This window comes from Tenrec ecaudatus, chromosome 10, assembly GCF_050624435.1.
Source record: "Tenrec ecaudatus isolate mTenEca1 chromosome 10, mTenEca1.hap1, whole genome shotgun sequence".
Taxonomy (NCBI): Eukaryota; Metazoa; Chordata; class Mammalia; order Afrosoricida; family Tenrecidae; genus Tenrec; species Tenrec ecaudatus.
The window spans coordinates 142,072,315-142,093,814 of record NC_134539.1 but is presented as its reverse complement, the minus strand read 5'-3'; the positions used below and the strand labels follow the sequence as shown (position 1 = coordinate 142,093,814).

General features: G+C 39.4%; 1 protein-coding gene across 7 annotated transcripts in view; it reads right to left on the bottom strand.

The window, feature by feature from the left end:
* The window catches only part of TLK2 (tousled like kinase 2), a 131,144-nt gene that overhangs the window by 37,024 nt on the left and 72,620 nt on the right, over window positions 1-21,500 (bottom strand). For 6 of the 7 annotated variants that reach the window (XM_075562030.1, XM_075562026.1, XM_075562033.1 and 3 more), the window contains 4 exons: window positions 9,720-9,815; window positions 8,255-8,347; window positions 2,771-2,881; window positions 124-260 (listed from right to left, as the gene is read on the bottom strand). In XM_075562030.1, the coding sequence (XP_075418145.1) occupies window positions 124-260; window positions 2,771-2,881; window positions 8,255-8,347; window positions 9,720-9,815 (437 nt within the window). The remainder of the gene's footprint in view (window positions 1-123; window positions 261-2,770; window positions 2,882-8,254; window positions 8,348-9,719; window positions 9,816-21,500) is intronic. The other variant, XM_075562028.1, reaches the window with a different exon arrangement.

Sequence of the window (21,500 nt, the reverse complement as noted above, 5' to 3'; positions counted from 1 at the left end):
ACACCACACACCCCTCTCCCCACCCCCAGGACTTGAAAAGAATGAGCGAGAAGATATCACTACTGGGATTATTAATGACTATTATTACAGAACATTAAGATCCAAACCATGAAACTCACTTACTTGATAAGGTTCTGAAAAGCATAGCCATCTGTCCACTGTTCCGTAAAAGACGCCCCATGTCGGACAGTAGTAAAGTGACCCAACCTCAAACGGTCTTGCATACTCTTATCTCTGCATGCCATCTTCTCTTGTTTTGACTTAGGGGAAAAGGACAAAACAGAGATTTAGCCCAAACTAATTAATGGAGAAAGAGAGTTTTTAGAAAGTCATGAAAGGTAAGTGTATCGGGGAAAACACTATTAAAGTTATGACACATCATCTCAGAGCAGTGTGTAATGACACCTTACTACAGGTGACAAGTAGGACTATCTGTAGGACGTTCCTTCATGAAGTTTCTACCCTCTGCCTTAGCTTTGAACCAATCAGCACCAAACCTGCTGTCACTGGGTCCTTTCTGGCTCACAGCGACCCTCCAGAACAAAGAACTACCCCCACTGGATTTGCAGGGCTGCAATCTTGACAGAGCAGTCTGCCGCAGCTTTGTCCTGGGTAGCAGGGGTGAGTACAAACCAGAGACCTTTGGGCTAGCAGCCTAGCGCCACCTCAGCATCTAAAAGCCCTACTTTGCATGCTTCCAGTTGAGGGACCAAACTTTCCAAAGCAATTTGTTGTCAATCTCCAGATCCTGCTATAAAATGCATTCTATAAGCTGTAAGATGGGTGCACCTCCACACAGAATTCCTTACTTGGAAGATACGTTTTGTATTCCTAGTTCTTGAGTTCAATACACACAAACTAAGACACCACTGGACACCAGGGGCTGAGAGTGTGCACGTCTAGATCTCAGGGGTCCATCAGTGTAGATATTTTTATTAAGGATATATAGCCACTGAATATATTAACTCATACATAAAATTACACATTTTGTTAAGTAACTTAAAGGATATAAGCAAAGTACTGAGAGATGACACCATGGAATCTACCTACTTTAGAGGTCCTGTTTGGTCTTTGTAACTGACAGGCTACTTAAGGATGCAGTTGTCCAAGAATAGTTTCCTTCTTCCTGGCAGTGTTCCAGACAATCTCCTACTCTTGATATCCTTTAGTGAATTTCTAAATTTGTGTACGTCTCACTTAAACATGTTTTCCTGTGCTTATGATTGTGTTTTTATTTCACCCAGCTAGCCTGTCCTTGGAGAGCAAGAGCTGTGTCTTATGCTTCTTTTGCTCAAAGTAATTTTTTTTCTAGATTCATTCATGTTGTGTGTACAAAACTAGTATGTTATTTTGTGAAATTCCCATTTTGTATACATATATTCAAGTGGTGATATATTATTCCTGGTTTGGGGTACTGTGAATAAGACTACTGTTTAAGTATATGCTCTTATTTTTTAGGTAAAAGCCAGTACCAGAACTGCTAGGTGACAGGGCAGATATGCATTTACTTAATAGAAACTGCTGAACGGTTTTCCAAAATGGATGCACTGAGCATGAAAAAGGCCCGTTGCCAGGCCTATTTGTTTCAGTCAGTCTTCTGGCTATGGATGGATATCTCACTGTGGGGTTAACTTATTTCTCTGATACTAAATGACATCAATTCTCTTTTTCCGTATGTTTAAAGTGCCTTCCAATCTTTTCCTTACTGCTGTGTTCTCTCTTAAGTTAGGATAGTTCTATAGGTTTGACGAATACAAGTCCTTTGTGAGACAATATTGACATTTCCTCCTTACTTGTGGTTGCATATTCGTTTATGTTCTAAAATGGGCTAGCAGTATCCCCTATATAAAAAGTTGCTAAGTAAAATGTACTTTCTTTGGTATTTTAATTCTGTTGGAACGAAATCTAAGGTTCATTATGGACTTCTGCTAAGCAAAATGAAATCCATGGAGGGTGAGTCCATTCTGACTCATGGGACTCTGTAAGACAGAGAAGGGCCCTTCGGGTTTTCAAGGCAGCGCATCTTTACAGAAGCAGGCTGTCACTCTCTTGGGGAACAGGCCGGTGGGTTCAAACTGCTGACCTCTCCATTATCGGCATAATCATTATGGTCTCCAGGGCTCCTTGAACTACCGCTAACAAGCTGAAAATTATATAACTCAGAGACTGTGATACACTGTTCAGCATTAGTACAACTATCTGAATGTACACCAACTTGAGGAAATGCACTTTAATACTGTACACAAATTTGCTTATCAACATGTCTTATTAATTTCATTAGGCAGTATTGACATCTTAATGAAAACTTTTAAGAAATAATAATGACTAAAGGCAAATTGGAATTAAGCAGGATAATAAAGGGAACATCAGCCAACTACAGTATTTATATCGGTATACAATAATCTTGTCTTTTGAAAGCAAGATGCACTTATCACCTTAGGATGTACGTAAGTTATTTCTAGCATCAACTCTGAAAGAGAAATGAACATTTCTAATAGTAAACAGATTTATCAGCTGATAAGATCAATATAAAAAATTTTTAAAGAACCACCCCCCAAATAAGCTCAGTTAGGATAAACTGTCCCTGATTAATCAACTTGACACTTACAGTAATGCCGTAGGAGCTATTAGTTCAGTGTCCAGGGAAAAATCAAATACTAATTGACAAGTCATGAAGTCTTCAAAAGCCCAACTTTTTAAAATGTTTCCACCGCAAAGATGGAGGAAAGACCCACAACTGACACACACTGAGCATCTATCAATCACCGACCTTTTCTATAAGGAGTTTCTTGCTCATTGTCACACATCTATTTAAGCGCTCCTTGTATTTCTCTAGCATCTTTTGCTGTTCATCAATCTGCCGTCTCAAATCACAGTTGGCCTTCAGTGGGGAAAAAATACATATGTTTAATTAACTCTAAAGAAGAAAGATTAACACAAAAGCAATCTCCAGGTAGGGACTCAGAAACATCATTTCTACCTGTTTAAAAAATCAAGGTTCAAAATTATGTAAACTTATATTTTAAAAAGGCAAATATCTCATTCCCTTATCCTCTCTTAGCGTTCATCATGAAGGGTATTTCTAGTATTTGTGGCATATTACAGGGATATGTCTTTCCACTGATATTTTCTTCCTCTTAACACTCAATTATGACTGAATCATGAAATAACTAACTGCTGAGATGTTTTACATTGATACGAGTAGTTAAACACGTACAGATACCTGAAAGGCTTTCAAAAGTTCATGGAAAAATTCCATTGTCTTTCCATTCTATTTTCCCACAAACTATTGTGACTCATTCCATATATAAAAACAACCTTCAATTATTTTGTGTACGTTTAATGTTGTTTTATTCTTTCTTATTTCTAAAAATGAAATATGAATTCACAAAATATTCACCAAAGAGGTCAAGCATACCCATGCCTACACGAAGCAAAGCTAACAAACAAGGTACATATATGGTCTCTGGTCCATGGTTCATGAATGTCAGAATGCAAATACAATTCATTATATGTGATCAGAAGCCTGCCAGATGGGCTAAATACTTTGAATTAATTCAAGTCTCCTATAATAACACAACTGAAAACAAAGCTAAAGTCCATTTTGATGCACAACTCCAAAAATTATTTTTTGTGTTACGATAAAGATGTCTACTCTCTTGTCAAATAAATGTTATTTAATAACTTGCTCAGATTATAAAAACAAACAAAAAACTGTTATTTCCCAATCCAATGACAACATTCCCGAAATACTTAAAAACACACACAAATGGAAAATATTGCAGAAAACTCAATCTTTTCTTGTGGGGGAGGGGTTGGGAAGAACTCAATCTTTAAGACCTTTCGACTCTGTTTTAAAGTGCCCCATGTGAAACTGTTTTAGTTCCAAATGTTTCCAGCATACGAGGATATGCATATTTTCTCCCTGTTAGTTCTCGTTAGAGAGCCCTATGAGTAAAATTACCAAAGGCAAAGAAATGTTTAACTACATTAGGGTAAATGAGCCTTTCTAATTCATACTGAGAAATCAGCAGGAAACCAAATATTTAGTGTTTACATGAAATTCAACCTCTGTCTGGGAGGTGAACATTTGAAATCATAATCAAATATACACTGCTATTAAATGCAGCCGAGTGAATATATAGAATTGGCCAACTTCTGGTAGCTTATTTAAAATTTTAGGAATTCTGAATGTTTTGTGGTTTCTACCACTAGTGTCACTTTAAAAGCTCATCTTTAAAATTACAGCCTCCCCCAATTTCTCCATGCAAATGAACAGGGGTGACTCAAGGAATAGCCCGTGTCTGCTAAGTCTGCTTGAAAGGTGACATAAGACTCATGGTCTCTCACCACTGAGTGTCCTCCAGATGAGAAATGCATTCTATCAACTTGGAAAAATGGCCGCTGTCTTCTTTCCTTCGATTGTTCTACATTTAAAGAAAGGCTATCACCTCCAGAAGACTAAGGAGCAGAAGAGGGATAGTGGTGAGTACAGGGAGCCAAATAGCTCCCTAGGAAATGAATGAAGTAGTACCAGCTCAGGAGTCCCAATCCTAAGAGTCAGTGAGCAGGATCTAGCCTAGCAGGGATACTCTGGATACAAGGCACCCAAATACTGGAATTGGGCTTGGGGTTTTCCATACCTTCAAGCCACCTAATGACAAATCTTAGATGGCATTTCAATCAGCGTCCAAGAAAAAAATTTTCAAATGATCTCTTATGGAAACCAAAATAGCATTTTAGAATACTGGTTATATTATTGCCACACGAAACAGACATGGTGTGTATGAAATAGGGAGTCATAAAGAATATACTGGATGGAATAAGAAATGAATCAGAGAACTGTACATGGGAATAATGTTTAACTGGCACATGTTTTGTTACATATACTTACTACAGAAACCATGTGAATTGGCTAAGAGATAAAAGTAGTCCCACACAATCCCTGGTTGCAGATCTGACCATTGTAATTCATCGGGCGTTCACTGGCCAGACCTTTTTTCGTCTGGACACGCTACAAAAGCCTGCTCGGCATCAGAAAAAGACCCCACTGACAGACGAGTCGTGGCTGGGAGTTGAACCCAGTGGGGTATCCTACGGGAGATCAGGAGTCCTGGTGGCAAAGTGCATTATGATTAGGCTGTTAACCACATGGTCAGCAGATCAAAACTACCAGGCCCTCTGTGAGACCAAGATGAGGCTTTCTTCCCCTGCCTCAGAAACCTGATGGGGTAGTTCTACCCTACCCTACAGGGTCTCACTGTGAATCAGAATCAACTTGAGGACAGTTTGGTTTGGGGTGCTCCACATGGGAGTAGCCCTCCCTGGTGGCATAGCAATTAAGTGCTCTCCTCTGATATTATAAAGATCAGCAGTTTAAACCCACCAGCTATTGCATGGGACAAAGATGTGGTTGTTGGTTTCTGTGAACATTTCCGTCTAAGAAATCTCATAGGGCAGCTCTAATCTGTCCTACCAATATGTTATGAGTTAAAATCGACTCAATGGCAATGGATTTAGTTTAGGTTTTATCCCAAATGGAAGGTGATAATTCTCCCACAGAAGCATCACTACCTCCATTAGGCATAAGCACACATTTTCAGAGTAAAAATAGAGACAGAGATAAGATTCTGGCAAAAAACATTTTTATAATGTAAAAATTAGGAGGTAGGGAGAGACCTATAGTCATCATAGCCAACGTGCTATATTTTTGTTCTTTTCATCATAGACTTCTCTAGAACATTCCACGATAGAAAAACTATCAGGATGTGGCTGAGAGACAGACAGACAGACATTTGGGGAAGATGGAAAAGAGAATTCTCAGCTCTACAAAAGCACCAAAAATTTACCACTGACATATCCTTCTGGGGGGAAAAGTTACTTGGAAATATATTCTAGTCAGTCAAGAGATGAATTAAGACAAAAACTGTGACTTAAAAAATGAATGCCAACAAGCTTTGAAATATGTTTAACAAACCTGTGCGTAATAAATTATTGTAAATTTGGCCATAAAGCTGCCTGTAAAAGAAACTTACTTTAAAGGATAATATTAATAAAATCAATTTTAGTAGTAAAGACCAAGCTTATGACATACATATATGCTAAACACTAAGTCTTACATAGAAGGAAGTCAACACACACTATTTTGCATTTTATTTTTAACAATTACCATCAGTACAGTGAATTACTTCTAAATTACTATAATAGATGAAAATGTTGTTAGTTTCATCTATCAGTAAGTAACTTTATGAATATGTAACTATATACATTTTTATATATGACAAACAGATCCAAAAATTACAGGAGAAAAACAAACCAAGTGCTTTATCTCGGTTAATGGAATTATAGGTGTATGGGGCCCAAGTGTCTTTATGTGACCTTTTGCCTGAGTTCTTTGGGAAGAGCTTGAGCAATTTTTTTCTCTCCTTAAATGCTGAAGTTAATTTAGCCTTAGCTTTCTACCCTAGGTTCGTTACTTTTGCTGAGATTGACTGCCATTCCCTAGGTAAGCTGTAGACAACTTGATTTGGTATTTTTTTTGGTCTGGTCCAAGGCTATAGTCTGCTCTGTGATTTCTATGCATCTTTTGGGAACTAAGCAACGGACTATGCAAATTAAATATCTACAGTGAAAAAAGTGCCTGTACCCAAGAAAGGAGGCATGGTTTTGTCAACATAAGCAGCTAGACCCACAAAGGTTTTTCAGGAAGAGAAAAGCAGGAGGAGAAAAAAAGAGGAAAGCAATGAGAGGAGACAATTTTAAAGAACCTTTAAAAAGAGCTATAACCCTGGTCAAAGGCTCTAACATTGAGGACAGTGAGAGGCCCAGAAGGTCCTAATAATGGGGGTGGGGGGTCGGGGGTCGGAGTAAAGTCTTCAGGTCAGAAAGAGACCCTGCCCTAAAGTGGGTGAAAGGAGCCAAGAGGAGATGGCCTATAAGCTTCCTAATTCTGATTTATTGTCTCTTGCTTCCTTACTAAGTCATTTATTTTTAAGTGTAGTTGTTTTGAGTTCCATATAGCCAATGCAAAGGATTACTGAACACAAAAGATAGTGCTGTGGGAGGGGTGGCTGATATCAGAATCGTCAGACAGGTGATGTCTGAATGCCAACTGCTGATTAGCCTTGCGCTAATCCTGATGTGCATTACTCCTCTTAAATTTGATGGATTCTGACAAAGCGTAGCTGTAAAGTCAATGCTGAATCACAGTGAGCAGGATCCAGCAGAATTACTCCGTAAGGTTTCTGAAGCTGTAACCTCCATAGAGGCAGAAGGTCACAACTTTCTCCCACAGAGAAGCTGTTGGGTTCAAACCCTTGACTTTTCAGAACGCAGCTTAACAGCACTGCCCCAAGAGGCCATATCTTTTGATAGCGGGCACCATCAGCTTTCTTTACCACATTTGCTTATGCACCCAATTTGTCGTCAGCGGTTGTGTCGGGAAGGTAAGCAGCATAGAATGCCAAATTTAATAGAAGAAAGTATTCTTGCAGTGAGGGAGTACTTGAGTGGGGGCCCAATGTCCATCTGCTACCTTAATACTAAACCTACAAATATATGCACATAGATCTATTTCCCCATCCCAATATATATATATATATATATATATATATATATATATATATATATATATATATTGTATATGTACATCTAGACCTCTGTAAATGCCCTTTGCCTCCCAGCTCTTTCCTCTATTTCCTTTGACTTTCCTCCTGTCCCACTATCATGCTCAGTCCCCACCAGGGTTTCAGCAATTCCTCTTGATTACATTACCCTTAATCATGCCCTACAAGGCCTCCCACACCCACCTCACCACCGATTTGGGTCACTTGTTGTTCCCTTGGGGTTCAATAGGTTTTAAGAGGTATAGTCTATCCCACATTTTATAAAAGCAGAGCTGAAAAGTCCTTGAGAAATGATTTTTAAAATTCAGGATCAAAACAACTTTTCTGAAATGAGAAAATGTTTTCAAATGATTACCATATCTCCAAACAAAATATGAAACTCCACATACCTATTTCTCTAACATTCATTCAAATATTACCATTCAAGAGTCAGACTTTTCCAATTTAAAGAGAATCCTTGGAATATAAGTATGATTCTATTCTGGTTACTACTCAGATTGCTGAAAAATATTCAAGCATTATTCAACTTTGCTATTATCTAATAATTATTTTTATACTACTAACATGATCCAAGTAAATCTAACAATCAGTACCTACTATAAAATCTCTTATAACATTTTAATACTTACTCGTAACAAATCATCTATTCTTCCTTCTTTCTTCTCTAAGTCAGAATTCTTACTGTTTTCTAGTGCAGATATTTTTTCTATTGTGAGGTCAGACTATGGAGACAAAGGCAAAACAAATTTAGGATTCATTTCAAAACAGTGGTGTGAATACATTCCTTATTACTTTTCCGGGAAAACATCCGTAAAGCCAGGCATCACACGACGTAAGAGACGCTGCCGCTTTCATTCTGTTCTTTCAAGCGCTAGCTGCGCGCGCCTCACATCCTGCTACGCCAACACCTTCAGACACACGTCAACTCTGGATTCAAATGCATGAACCTCAAGCTACTATGCACTGAAAAATGTAAAAAGATATTCACTTTGAAACGTTTCATAGGAGAAACGACCCAAATATCTAAAGAACAAATATGCCACCTAGTGGGGACAGAGAGCAATCCGAAAGGGAGAGAAGTTATCTGAACACCCAATTATCTAAGCCGGTTCAACTGTCCCAAGTGAGCTGGGACTTAGATAAAATTAAAGAAGTTTACCTGTTCCTGAACTGAAGGCCTTGTTAAAAATCACAACTCACTGTCAGCAAGTCAGTGCTGACTCACAATGACCCCTGCAAGTTCCTGAGACTACAGCTATTGTCAGGAGTAGAAAGCCCAGTCTTTTCTCCCACGGAGCTGCTGGTGGCTTCAAACTGCCAACCAATGTGGATCACAGGCCAACGTGTAACCACTACACCACCAGGGCTCCCAAAGGGCTTATGCCTCTCGACATTTGAGAAATTCTTCTAGATTGCCAAGCATGTTGTATTAAAAGGCAACACAGATAGTACAGTATACCAACAGAAACCCAGTTTTCTTTTGTCTTTATCAAGTCAGAGGGAATAGTCACTACTTTTTGAGGTAGAACCTGTATGTTCACAAGATTAGCTAAGTTAAAAAGTTTTTAAAGACAGCTGAAAGAAAATGATGTTGGTGTACCACATTTTAGAGTTCAGTTAGGGCTTGCCAAATAAGTATGTAGAAAAATTAACTACTTTCATAAAGTAAGAAATTAATATTAGGAACCTACTGTTAAGTGCTACCCTAGTCGTATTTGTGCCCATTATTAGAAATAATTAGAATTAGCCACATTGTACAGATGATTTGTGGTCAAGAAACACTGACGCTAGAAAGATAAAAAGATAAAGTGTCAACTGCAGAGCCAGATGGAAACTCAGGCCTGAGGGTCTCTAAAAGTGTATGCTCTTTCCTCAATACCACACAAACATTTCTGCTGTAAGGGGGCTTCAAAAAGTTCATGAGCAAGTGGAATTTTAAAAGAATGAAAATTTCCCACAAACTTTCTGAAGTCCTCTTTACAATATACACAAATAGTCAGATAAAGTCGGAAATAAAACAAGAGGGAGGAATCATATTCCGCATGGATTCATTCCTAAGCAGATCCTCTCCTTCACTGTTCTTCCACCACTGACCTGGGTCTGTCTGTGCTGGATGGAGATCTGTTTTTGGGAGCTGCAGGAATGCTCTGTGTTGCCAGATCCTGTAGAAGAGGGGCTGTTTTGCTGAGCCTGTTAATAGAGATACATCAGCCATCATAAGAAAATTTCGCATCTTTTTCATTAAACATTTGTGTGAATGTGATGATTAACTACATAAATCAAATCCTGAGGGCTGGCAATCAGAGCCATGTGGCCACAGCAAGTAAAGCATTTCAAACACTAGGCACAGGGGCTGAGATAGTGGCTTGAACCATGTTCCTAGAAATAGGTTTAAAGTATTACTTTCTTATAAATGGATTTTTAAATAAGTCCATTAGAGGAAACAAAGTTATTCTTATAACGACATGTTGTTCTCATCTGCTTTTTGATATGCTTTTGCCTGCACAGGCTGGCAAAGCGTCCACGGCAGGACACAACTTGGAGGGGTCACTTGAATACGCAAGCAGCATCTAGGAACACATACTGCTCCCAGAGTCCAGGGTGATTTCCAGTACTATCATTTGATGGCTGTGGGTGTTAGACACGGATTTATAGGGCAATCTAGGACATTTTTTAATTTATAAGGTATAGGACTTAATATAATTCAGGACTATTCAATCATTGGAGAGCCCTGGTGATATACTGGTTCCACATTGGGCTGGGATCCACAAGGATACAGTCTTGGAAATCCACAGGGGCATTTCTACCCTATCCGACAGGGTCACCATGAGGCAGCATTGACTCGATGACAGCAAGTGAGAGTCAATCATTATACTCCTAACTCCTGATAGTCCTTTTTAAAAACAAGAGGACCACTGCACCTACTACAGTATCACATCACAGATAAGAAATTAAGATACTCTGGGGACTGTGAAATAATAGAAATACAGTAATACCATCTTGTCAGAAAACATTCCCATATATGTAAACGTTCCTACTATTTCCCATATACTCATCAATTGTTTTTCTAGTCCTATAACCACCATCTATTGAGCAATCCATTGACATTTAAGCACTTCATGCAGGATCACAGGGTAACATGACATTATCTCGGGAGAACTGAAGAACTAAATGACCGTGGCAGATGTCCAAGAGGACATCTTGCTAATAGTTACAGGGACTGTTAGACCAGGCCCTGCACAAGTTACGCACTTACAATTAATGTCCTTGAGGCCTCATAGAGCCTTGTTAACAAAACAAAAAAGTCCAAACAAACTGCCATAGTGACCTTGTATAGGTTTCCTGAGACTGTGTGTCTACATGGGAGCAGAAAGCTCATCTTTCTCTTGAGGAGCAGCTGGTGGATTTGAACTGTTGATCTTACAATTGGCAGCTCAATGTCTAAGCCATAGCACCAACTTGTAAGCTAGGCAGTATTATATTCAATCTATTTATTAAGTACTTATCAGGTGTGGCGGCTATATTATCTGTTGTCAACCAGGTCGCAGCTTGATGACCTCATTTGGAGCCACAAAGGAGATAAACAGCTCACTGGAAGCCAGATACACTCTCTCTGCTTCATCTCCCCATGAGACATTCCTGTTGACAAGCTACATGGCGCTATGGTGATGGAACCAGAGCCTTGGGGCTGGAGGACACACGTGGAGACCCTTGTAGTGCTGAGATGCTTACAATGCCACTGAATCCACAAGATTTTCCATCTGCTAGCCTGTGATCTTCCTGCATTTGGCGTCATTGCATGTGTTGCGTGCATCCAAAGTGGAATTTATAGACTGGTGTCAGACATATGGGTTAATATCAGACTTACTGAGATGTTTTCTCAATATACAATTAGTTCTTTTATAAAAAGCTCTTGTTTATACACGAGTATCTATGAATTTGTTTCTCTGGTGTACCCGGACTAACATATCAGGCATTCACTATTGCTGGAAACCTAATAGCCCCAAAAAAACCAACAAAAACAGAAATTAAAAACCACAGACCCAGCTCTGATACAAGGTACGAGTCCTGGTAGCACAATGATTTAAAACACGGATACAAAGGGTACACCTGAGGGAGTTTGCTTTTACTCCAAAAACCTTAACAAGTAGTTCTACCCCATCCTATAGAGTTGCCAGTGAGTAGGAACTGACGACAGTGGGTTTAATCCTTAAATTTATAAGCCAAGGGAAGATTTCAATAAATAAATCTTGAACAAATAAACGCAAAGTTGTGATGGGATAAGTGCTATACAGCGCATACAGGGATTACTTACTTGAGAAAGTACCATCAGTGTTTCTATTTGAAAAACAGAAAGAGGAAGGAGATGATAGGGTCATTCTAGGTAGGGAATACTCACGGCCACTGAGTCAATTCTGTCTGACTCTTTGTGATCCTATACGACAGGGTAGAACAGGCTGTAACTGTTCCGAGGCTGTAACTGTACAGGAGAAGAAAGCCTCGCTTTTCTCCTTCAGAGTGGCTGGTGGTTTCAAACTATTAACCTTGCAGTTAGCAGCCTAACTGGTAGCCATCATGCCATCAAGGCTCCTCAGCTAGTGAATAGAAGTTCTCTTAAGAGTACAGGTTAAGATAAAATCAACGTAGGATCCAAAGAAGTCCTTCCCGCAAAGAGGATCCAACTACAAAGAGAAAAGCTCTCTTAGCGCAGTGATAAGAAGGTCTGCATGTAGGTTGGCAGTTTGATCCATCAGCTGCTCTAAGGGAGAGAGATGTGGCAGTCTGACTGTCATAATCAAGACTGCAGACTAGGATATCCTAGGATATTCTACTCTGCTCTACAAAGTTAACCAGGAAGCAGAACCAACTTAATAGTAATGTTTTTTTGCTGTTGTTTGTTTGCATTAAATATCACAGAAAGGAGCCCTAGTAGCCTAAAAATTAAGTGCTTGGCTGCAACCCCAAAATGTTGGCGGCTTAAAGCCCAGCCAGGGGATCTGCAGGCCATCTATGCCTGTAGAGGTGACGGCACAATAGAGCAGCTCTATTGCACGGAACCACCAGGAGTTAAAATCAACTCGAGGACACAATGACAAGAACAATCTCAAAGACGCCGAACAGCTTGCACAGTCAGTGGGAGAGCTGCAATAAGAAGACAGGTTTGTATTCGTGCAAAATAACTACAAATCTTCTCTAACCTCCCCCAAATGAAGCAGACCTGACCCTATCTGTGACCAGAAGGAACCTCAAATACTATCAGTTTGATTTTTCATTAAATTGTTATTAGAGCCCTCACTTTTTCATGTCTAAACAAATAGGATTGCTTGAACTATATAGGGAGAATCACTAAGAATCAAATGGCTAATAGATTCTACAATGTCTACATTTTGCTTCACAGATTTTCTTAAAATGCTTTTCTTTATATGTGTTATTTCTGACTCTAGGTTCTCGTCCAGAAAAAAAGAGGGCGCTAATGTGTGACTGAGTGAGATATTTCCAAATTAAACCTTTCTGTAAAATACCTACATAAATTACCCAGCAATAAGAAGTAAAAGCTTATAAGCTATCTGAGGACACAGGTTAGGAGGTAGAAAATTTTCAAGTAAATGAAAACAAATACCATCACAACTCAAAAAAGTACTAAACAAATAATGACTTGTGAGACGAAGCTCTTAATTCTGACCACCAAACTGTGAGCCTCTGTGCCTGCTCCTGTGTTAAACACTGGACATGAAAAATGACAAAGAGATTACAATCTCCCAACCAGATAACAGCATAGTGTCCTGGGGACAAGAAAACAGAACCACCTTGCTAAGCCAGCCACTGTATTTGAAGTCCAATTTCTACCTAAAAAAACACTCTGCTCATATTTCTGTACTTTGCTCTTACTTTTTCAGTGATATTGGCTTCTAACTCATGAAAGCAGGCTGAATCTCCTAACATCCCACTGGAACACAGAAAATAGAGCTATTTTTAAAGTGAAATCATAACAATAACACTAAAAATAAGTTAGGATGCCATCAAAGAAATCAGAAATGTTCAAAAATGGAAGCTTTTGGAAATAGTCGAAAGTAGTTGCCATCAGACTGATACACAAATTAAAATAAAGGAATTCATAGCTCAAAAGATGAGCAGTTAAAGACAGGGCGGGTCTTTCTGGGAACGCCTGCAAAGTTCCACACTGAGAGTTACAAGTACAGCAAGCACAAGTGAGTCATGGAACAATTACCAGGTGGTAAAGGCTTGTTCTTCAATTAAAGGAGCAGAGTTCATCTTGACACCCTCCTCCTTATATGTTTCTGACCCCCAAATTAAAGTACTCTGAGAGATCTCTTAAATTATCAAATAATTTAAAAATGAAAAATAAGGAGCTCCAAAGAAAGGTGTGGATACTGGTGTCTGAGAAGAATGCACACTATCTCTCGCTAACTCTTACAACGGCAAAAAGGTGGACGTAAAGGGAGGCAGCTCTCTTCTTCCTCCTTTGATACTTTGGACTTGTGGAGAAGTTAGCTTTCCTACCTGGGGCTTACCAGACAGGAAGACATGGTCAACCCATCCCACCTTTCTGGGGTTGTGCTCCTTGAAAAGCATGGCTGTGCTCCTGCGGACAATCCACGCCAGCACCTACACTCAATACCTGTCCGACACTTCTTCAGTCAACCAACGTTAAATACACATTTTAAGAACATCAACAAATGAAAGAGAAAAATCCAAGATAAAAATATAAAATCTGATCCTAAAAGAAACAGATAATTCAGATTAAAAATAACTTTAATAACAAAGAACAAATTGATGCCATATCTGTTAAGTATAAAAATGCAACAAAAGATGAAAATTGACAAAATACAATGACCCACATTTTAAAAACTCAACAGAAGACAAAATGGATATAGTTCAGAGTCAATAACCTAGAAAGTCTTGAAGGATATAAAGCAAAATATCAAAAAGCTAAATTACGAAAGAAAAGCTAAGAAACACGACTAACATGGAAATTACACAATCAGAAAGAAAAGAAGACACCAATAAAATTGCCCTGTGATATAAAGATAAGTCTTCAGAGTTAAAAACCCAGATGGCCAGCACCATTAATGGGGAACAAACAGAAATACTGGGTAAGATGTAAAGAATATGGTCACTTCAATAAATCCAGAAAAAAACACTTGATAAAATTCAACCACCTTTCATGAGGAAAGCATTCAGTGCACTCACAGGGGCAGCTCTGCTCGGCCTGGTAGGGTCATAATGCGTTGTACTCAACTCGATGGCACTGAGCTTTAGAGTCTATCAAGAAAGTGAAGACAACCCACAGAATGGAAGAAAAAGGCTAACAAATCATTCCTCTGTAAAGATCCAACATCAAAATGATATAAAGGACTTGAACAACTCAACAATGAAAAGGTTTTTGGTTCTATTTTTAATGGGCAAAAGATCTGAATGGACATTTTCCCAAAGAAGATATACAATTGGCCAATAAACACACAAAAAGATGCTTTATATAAAAAACGAATTGGGCCGTTACATACACAGGCAATAGCATATGTTGATGAGGATGTGGAGAAAATACCGTACATACTCGAATATAAGCTGACGCAAGTATAAGCCGAGGTACCTAATTATTACCTGGGAAACCAGAATGACTCGAATATAAGCCTAGGGTGGAAAATGCAGAAGCTATTGGTGAGTTTAAATAATCAAAACAAATGAAAATAAAATTACTAAAAATTGAGATATCAGTGAGGTAATGTAGGTAAATATTTATTTTAAATGAAAAACATAAAGGACAAGTCATTTAACATTAGTAAACCAGCACAGTAAGTGGAAAATAGGTTCCACAAAAACAATAAGGTATCAACAATGATACCTTAAGAGTACTATTCCCTGAGCTCAATCAGCAACCAAACTAAAATGTAGAGTTAAAATCCTTCAAAACTGGATCCCTCATCATCATCCATATCCCAATGCAGAGCTTCAGCTGGTGTGAGGTCATCATAGACGCTGTCCTCACTGAGATCGCCGTCATCACCATCACTGCTGTCATTTTCATACAAAGCGCAGTCTTCACTGCCATCCATAGCATTCCTAATACTGCATTTCTGGAAGGCACATCACATCATGTCTTCTGGAATGTCTTCCCATGCATCTCGAACCCACTTTGCTATTAACTCTATGTCAAGCTTCATGAGATTTCCTCCTTTTGTTAGTCGGGCTTGACCAGATGACATCCATTCATGCCACATCCCTCGCACATGGTCTTTAAAAGGCTTATTCAAAGATACATCCAGAGGCTGCAGTACAGATGTAAGCCCACCTGGAATAACGGTTAAAGTAACTTTACTAGATTTTGCCAATTATTTTTTATGTCATCTGATAGGTGGGCTCTGAACATATCCCAAACAAGTAACGATGGCTTTTTCTTGAAGGTTGCTCCTAGTCGTCGGTTCCAAATTTCTTCCAGCCATTTTTTCCTTCCGTCTTCATCCATCTAGCCTTTAACATGTGCACGCACAGTAATTCTTGGTGGGAAATTATCTTTTTAGGCAAGGTCTTTCTTTAAAAAATAATGACAGGACGCAGCTTAATTCCATTAGCCAAACATGATTGAACAACTGTAAAGTGTTTGTTTTCATTTCCTGTGGTTTTGAGAAAAATATTTTTTTTTCTCCTAAACTTGCCACAGTTCTGTTGCTTGGAAGTTCAAAAGTCATGGCAGTTTCATCCATATTCCCAATATCTGCCAATCTTTGTTTTATAATAAATGACTGGAATGACATGATTTTTTCTTTAAGGTCTTGTGGCAATTTCTGGGAAATCTTTGTTCTTCGTCTCAAACATAGTAGGCCAAACCTATTCACGAAGCAGGTACACCATCCTGCTGACGCAGCAATTTTTCAATGCCTGGTGCTTTATATTTGTCATACTTAAGTCATTTGTAGAGCACGTGTGCAGATTCCCATGCATGTTACGCAGTAACCATTTTGATGACACTCCATAACCCATTTATGCAATTCACTCTCTAGAGCCCCATAAAAAGAAGTTAAACCACCACAAGCTTTTGGAATCTGTTCCAAGTCAGCCTTCATTTTCCGCCACTCCTTCACTTGCTTTTCGTCAACACAGAATTCCCTACTTGCAATACTGTTATTGCTCTCTTCTGCTCTTGACAAACTTCATTTTGAAACCAGCCTCATATGACCGGCATTTTTGTTTTGGTTCAAGAGTATCCATTTCTAATAGGATTAAAAAAATAAGACTTTGAAAAAAGAACTTTCATGGTAATGGCCCTCCCCCACCTGGGACGTATTAGGGAGGAGGGGGGAGTCCGTGTGGGGGGAGGGTGCAGGATGTGAATTAACGCAGAGACCAGAGGGGAGAGACAGGAGTGCATTACCAGTTCAGCTGCCAGCATAAGTGAATCACTACTGGTGCTTCTGTGAATTGGAGCCGTCCACGTCATAGGACAGCTCTGATTGGTTAGATGTGAATAAACAAACATTCAACAGCGGAGAAACGGCAATCACATACGAAATAACAGGCGCTCATCCCCTTACGGGGGGTAGTGGGGGGAGGGTGGGGTGCCCAGTGAGATGTTACACCTTGCTGGGGTACCACTGACCCGTGTATAAGCCGAATCCCAGTTTTTCAGCACATTTTTTTGTGCTGAAAAACTCAGCTTATACACGAGTATATATAGCAAAGCTTTCATACATTGCTGGTAGAAATGAAAAAACTGTAATCACTCTAAGAACAGTCTGACAGTTCCTCCCAAAGTTAAACTCAGAGTTACTACATATCCCAGCAATGTGTAAACCCAAAGGAAAGAAAAGACATTTACGTCGAAACTTCTACATGAATGCTTACAGAGGCATCAATCACGACAGCCAAAACACGGAAGCAACTCAAATGACTTAATAAACAAAATATGACCATTGAAAACAAAAAAGGCCCATTTTACTTATGAAAATAAATCCATACCTACTGCCATTGAGTCGATGCGGATTCATAGCAACCCTGTATAGGATTTTCAAGAATGCAGATCTTTACAAAAGCAGATAACCTCTTCTCTCTCCCTTGCAATAGCTCAAGGGTTTGAATCACCACACTCACTGCCAGTGCGTTAAGTCTAACTCACTGTGCCCCTTAGGACAAAGTACAACTCCCCCTTTGCGTTTCCAAGACTTTAAATCCTTAATAGAGCAGAAAGTCTCAACTTTTTCTTCAAGAGGGAATCTGTAAGCCTGGAGTATTTTTAAAACCAAGTAACAGCTTTAGCTTAACTAGTAAAGCAGGTCTTTAAACCCTAACAGTTCCATTCTGCCTTACACGGTCACTATGAGTTGGAATCAACTCAATGGTGGGGACTTTGGGGTTGTTTGGATATGGATCAAAGTTACAACAGCAACTTCAAAGAGTGGACAGAAAATTTAGGGGGCAGTGAGTTTACGATAATGAGGGAGGAGTAACTCAGAAAAGGAGGTTGTGAATGGCTGCATAGCTCAAAGAATATAACCATGTCACTAAATTGTACATGGGGGGGGCAGTGGGGGACATGACAGTTAGAACTATTTCATTCAATCTGAACTAATCCAGTGTCTAAGGCTTTTTTCCCTTAGTGCGTCCCCCTCAAAATCTATGAATTTCATAATGCATAATCAAACAACCATAATATCTTAAATTTCCCTTATTTTAAAATTTAAAAACATAAAAACTCAATTATATTAAGAATAAAGCAAAGTAAATACCTTATGCTTAAAATGCAATAATTCATAGCAATTCATTCCAATCCTAGATGCACACCAGTATTCACCATAGCACTTTTCACAATAGCTAAAGGATGGAACAGCCTACAGATAAGGTAAATGTGGTATATCCATAGAACGGAACATTATTCAACCTTAAAGGAGAAGGAAGTCCTCATGTATACCACGCCATGGATAAACCTTAAGGTCATTATGCTAAGCAAAATCCAATGGACACAAATGGACAATGTATTATGTCACTTATATGGAATAGGTAAATTCATATAAATGAAAATTTTTAGTGGATACCAGTACACAGAGTAACTATGACTCAATGGCACCTAACAACAACAAAGGGTGCTATGTGATTTGGACACTGGGTGAAGAGTGCACTGCATACATGAGAGGTTCAGAGGATGGTCACCAGGTGGGTGCAGCCTGCACAGTCAGTCACACTGATGGAATGCATAAAAACTGCTTCTTCAGTCACCGCTTCTGCATGGCTGCTGCCCCATCTCAGAGAGCTGTGCTTGCTGGGACGACTATGTCCAGCTGGCCCATATCCCGGCCTGACACCACCAATTCAAATCCCTTCCTTCCTTCATCTCAGCCTTCCTCGCCACCCCCACGAGGTAGGCTCTTCGCTATTTTAGCTCTTCCAGCCCCACTCTCAGCTCCCTCCATCTCTGCCCCCCCAATCCCTAACCATCTTTTCTGTTTCTTCTCCCATCACCACCACAAACAACACGAGGTAAGCTTTCCAGCAGGGCAGCAGCCTATCCCTATCTGAGGTAGGTGTGGTGGGGCATCAACAGCAGATGGGCCTAACCAAGGCCAGGAGAGACGAAAGAGCTAGCGAGACACAGACAGACAGATCTGAACGAGTGAGAGGCAGATCAGCCCTCACACTTAGCCAAGTACCTTTGTATGCCAAATTCTTCCACTGGAATTTTAGAAGTCCATTATAAACTTATATGGTCATAGACATATGAGGGGGTAACCCTCCAAAAAACAATTTCTTTTTCAAAGATATGTATTTGATTTTTTTAATGAAACAAACTATCACCTTCAAAGTACTCTCCATTACACTTAATACATTTGTCAAATCTGTAAGCCCATTCTTGGAAACACTTTTCAAACTCATCTGTTTGGATGGCTGACAACACCTCCCCCCCCCTTTTTTTTTCTTCACCTCTTCTGTGTCATCAAATTGCTGTCTTTTCATGTCCCTCTTCATTCACAGTAAAAAAAACAGTCATACAGAATGAGGTCAGCTGAGTAAGGTGCAGGGGGCAAGAGCGGCATACTGGTTTTGTTATGTGGGGTTTTGGGCTAAAAATGGGCACACTGAGATGGCTGCATAAGCAGGTGCATTGTGGTGGTGGCAAAACGAGTCCCCCGTCTGCCACAAATCAGACCTTTTTGGTTGCACACTGTTAAGCAATTTTTTCCGAATCTTTAAATCAGGGGTCCTCAAACTGCAGCCCACCAAGGACATTTATTCGGCCCTTCGGGTGTTTTTGTCCGTTTTGGTTTTTACTTCAAAACAAGATATGTGCACCATGCATAGGAATTTGTTCATAGCTTTTTTTAAAAAAAACTATAGTCCGGCCCTGCAACCGGTCTGAGGGATAGTGAACTGGCCCCCTGTTTAAAAAGTTTAAGGACCCCTGCTCTAAACAGAAAGCTTAATTAACAGCCTCACCTGGTAAAATGAACTCCAAATGCACTAAACGTCTACATTTTTGTCCATTTGGGTAGTGGATGGACGTTCCGAACAAGGTTTGTTATCAATTGACATTTCACCTTTTTTGAAACAAGAAAACCACTTGTACACTGAGTTTTACCCATCGCACTGCCCAAATAACTAGTGTTCAACATCCCAACAGTTTCTGCAGCACTTTTCCAGAGCAGGAAATAAAATTTCTCAGCCATTGCTGTTCTCTTATATTGTCCATCAAAAACAAACAAACAAAAAAACAAGGTTAGAGTGAAACTGCTTTTACAAAAAACTTCACAGACCCGGGAGAACCTTCCTAGGTGACAGACACCACAGCGTGCACTAACTCAGAGCAAGTTCCTGGATGTCTGCTTAACAGGAAAGTTCTGTTCCACACAGAGCAATTCCAGGGAGTTTTTGGTACTTGCTTGTAAATACAGTCAGATGTTGCCTAAATGGATGTTAAGCAGCACGTACCTGTGTATTAAACTCATCTTTCAAAATGGAGAATAGCTTCTGTGTAAAGTTGACCAAGTGATAAATTACTTGAAGTTAAAATAATCATGAGAAAATTTGAAATAAAAACTGTCAACAGGGGCTCTCAAGGACACCTGAGAAAAGTTTCACTTTCTCCATCGCTTCAATTGTTTGTGGATTATGTACATGTATTATTTTTACCATTTAAAAAAGTATTCTTATGATTAAAAAAAATCAAATTTCCTTTCTAAAATAAGGTTTCTAACCAGATCAATAATTACCATGGCAAACAAGATCCAGATATATGCTGCATAGCTACCAAATTTGTTGCCTGTGGTTTTATGACCCATGCAGGAAACGAACAGTTGTGTCCACTCAAAGATGGTAGCCAACCTCATCACTGTGAGTGTATGTTGCTATTCTGAGCCCTGCCACAATCCAATTTTCTGACATTAGGTTCCTGACACTATCAAGAGGAAAGACTACTGCAGGGCTTTAGTAGAGCAACTTTACTAGGAAGGCTCCAGAAAGCAAGACACATTCACAGCAGCACAGTCAGTTGCCATCTTGGAGATGGACAGCAGTTTGCTTCCTACTCAGGTCACAATACCACAGTGAAGAGCCGTATTTGCTCTTCGACGGGCACATACATGAACAGTGTATATGATGGCAATTACTGAACAGTTTTAAACTTATTCAGAATACTTGTTAAAACATGGAAAATTACGTAACAATATAAATTTAAGACATTTAATGGTTCAAATTCAGACTAATTTTACTGAACACATTTTAGAGATCATTCCTCATTGACATAAATGCAGCTATCTTGTTTCCTTTATTAGTTGTATAGCATTCCAGCATGTAAGTGTCACGACACTTATTTAACCGGTGCTCTGTGTAGTCACTTTTCAGACAGGAACTACATTAGTAACTGCCGAG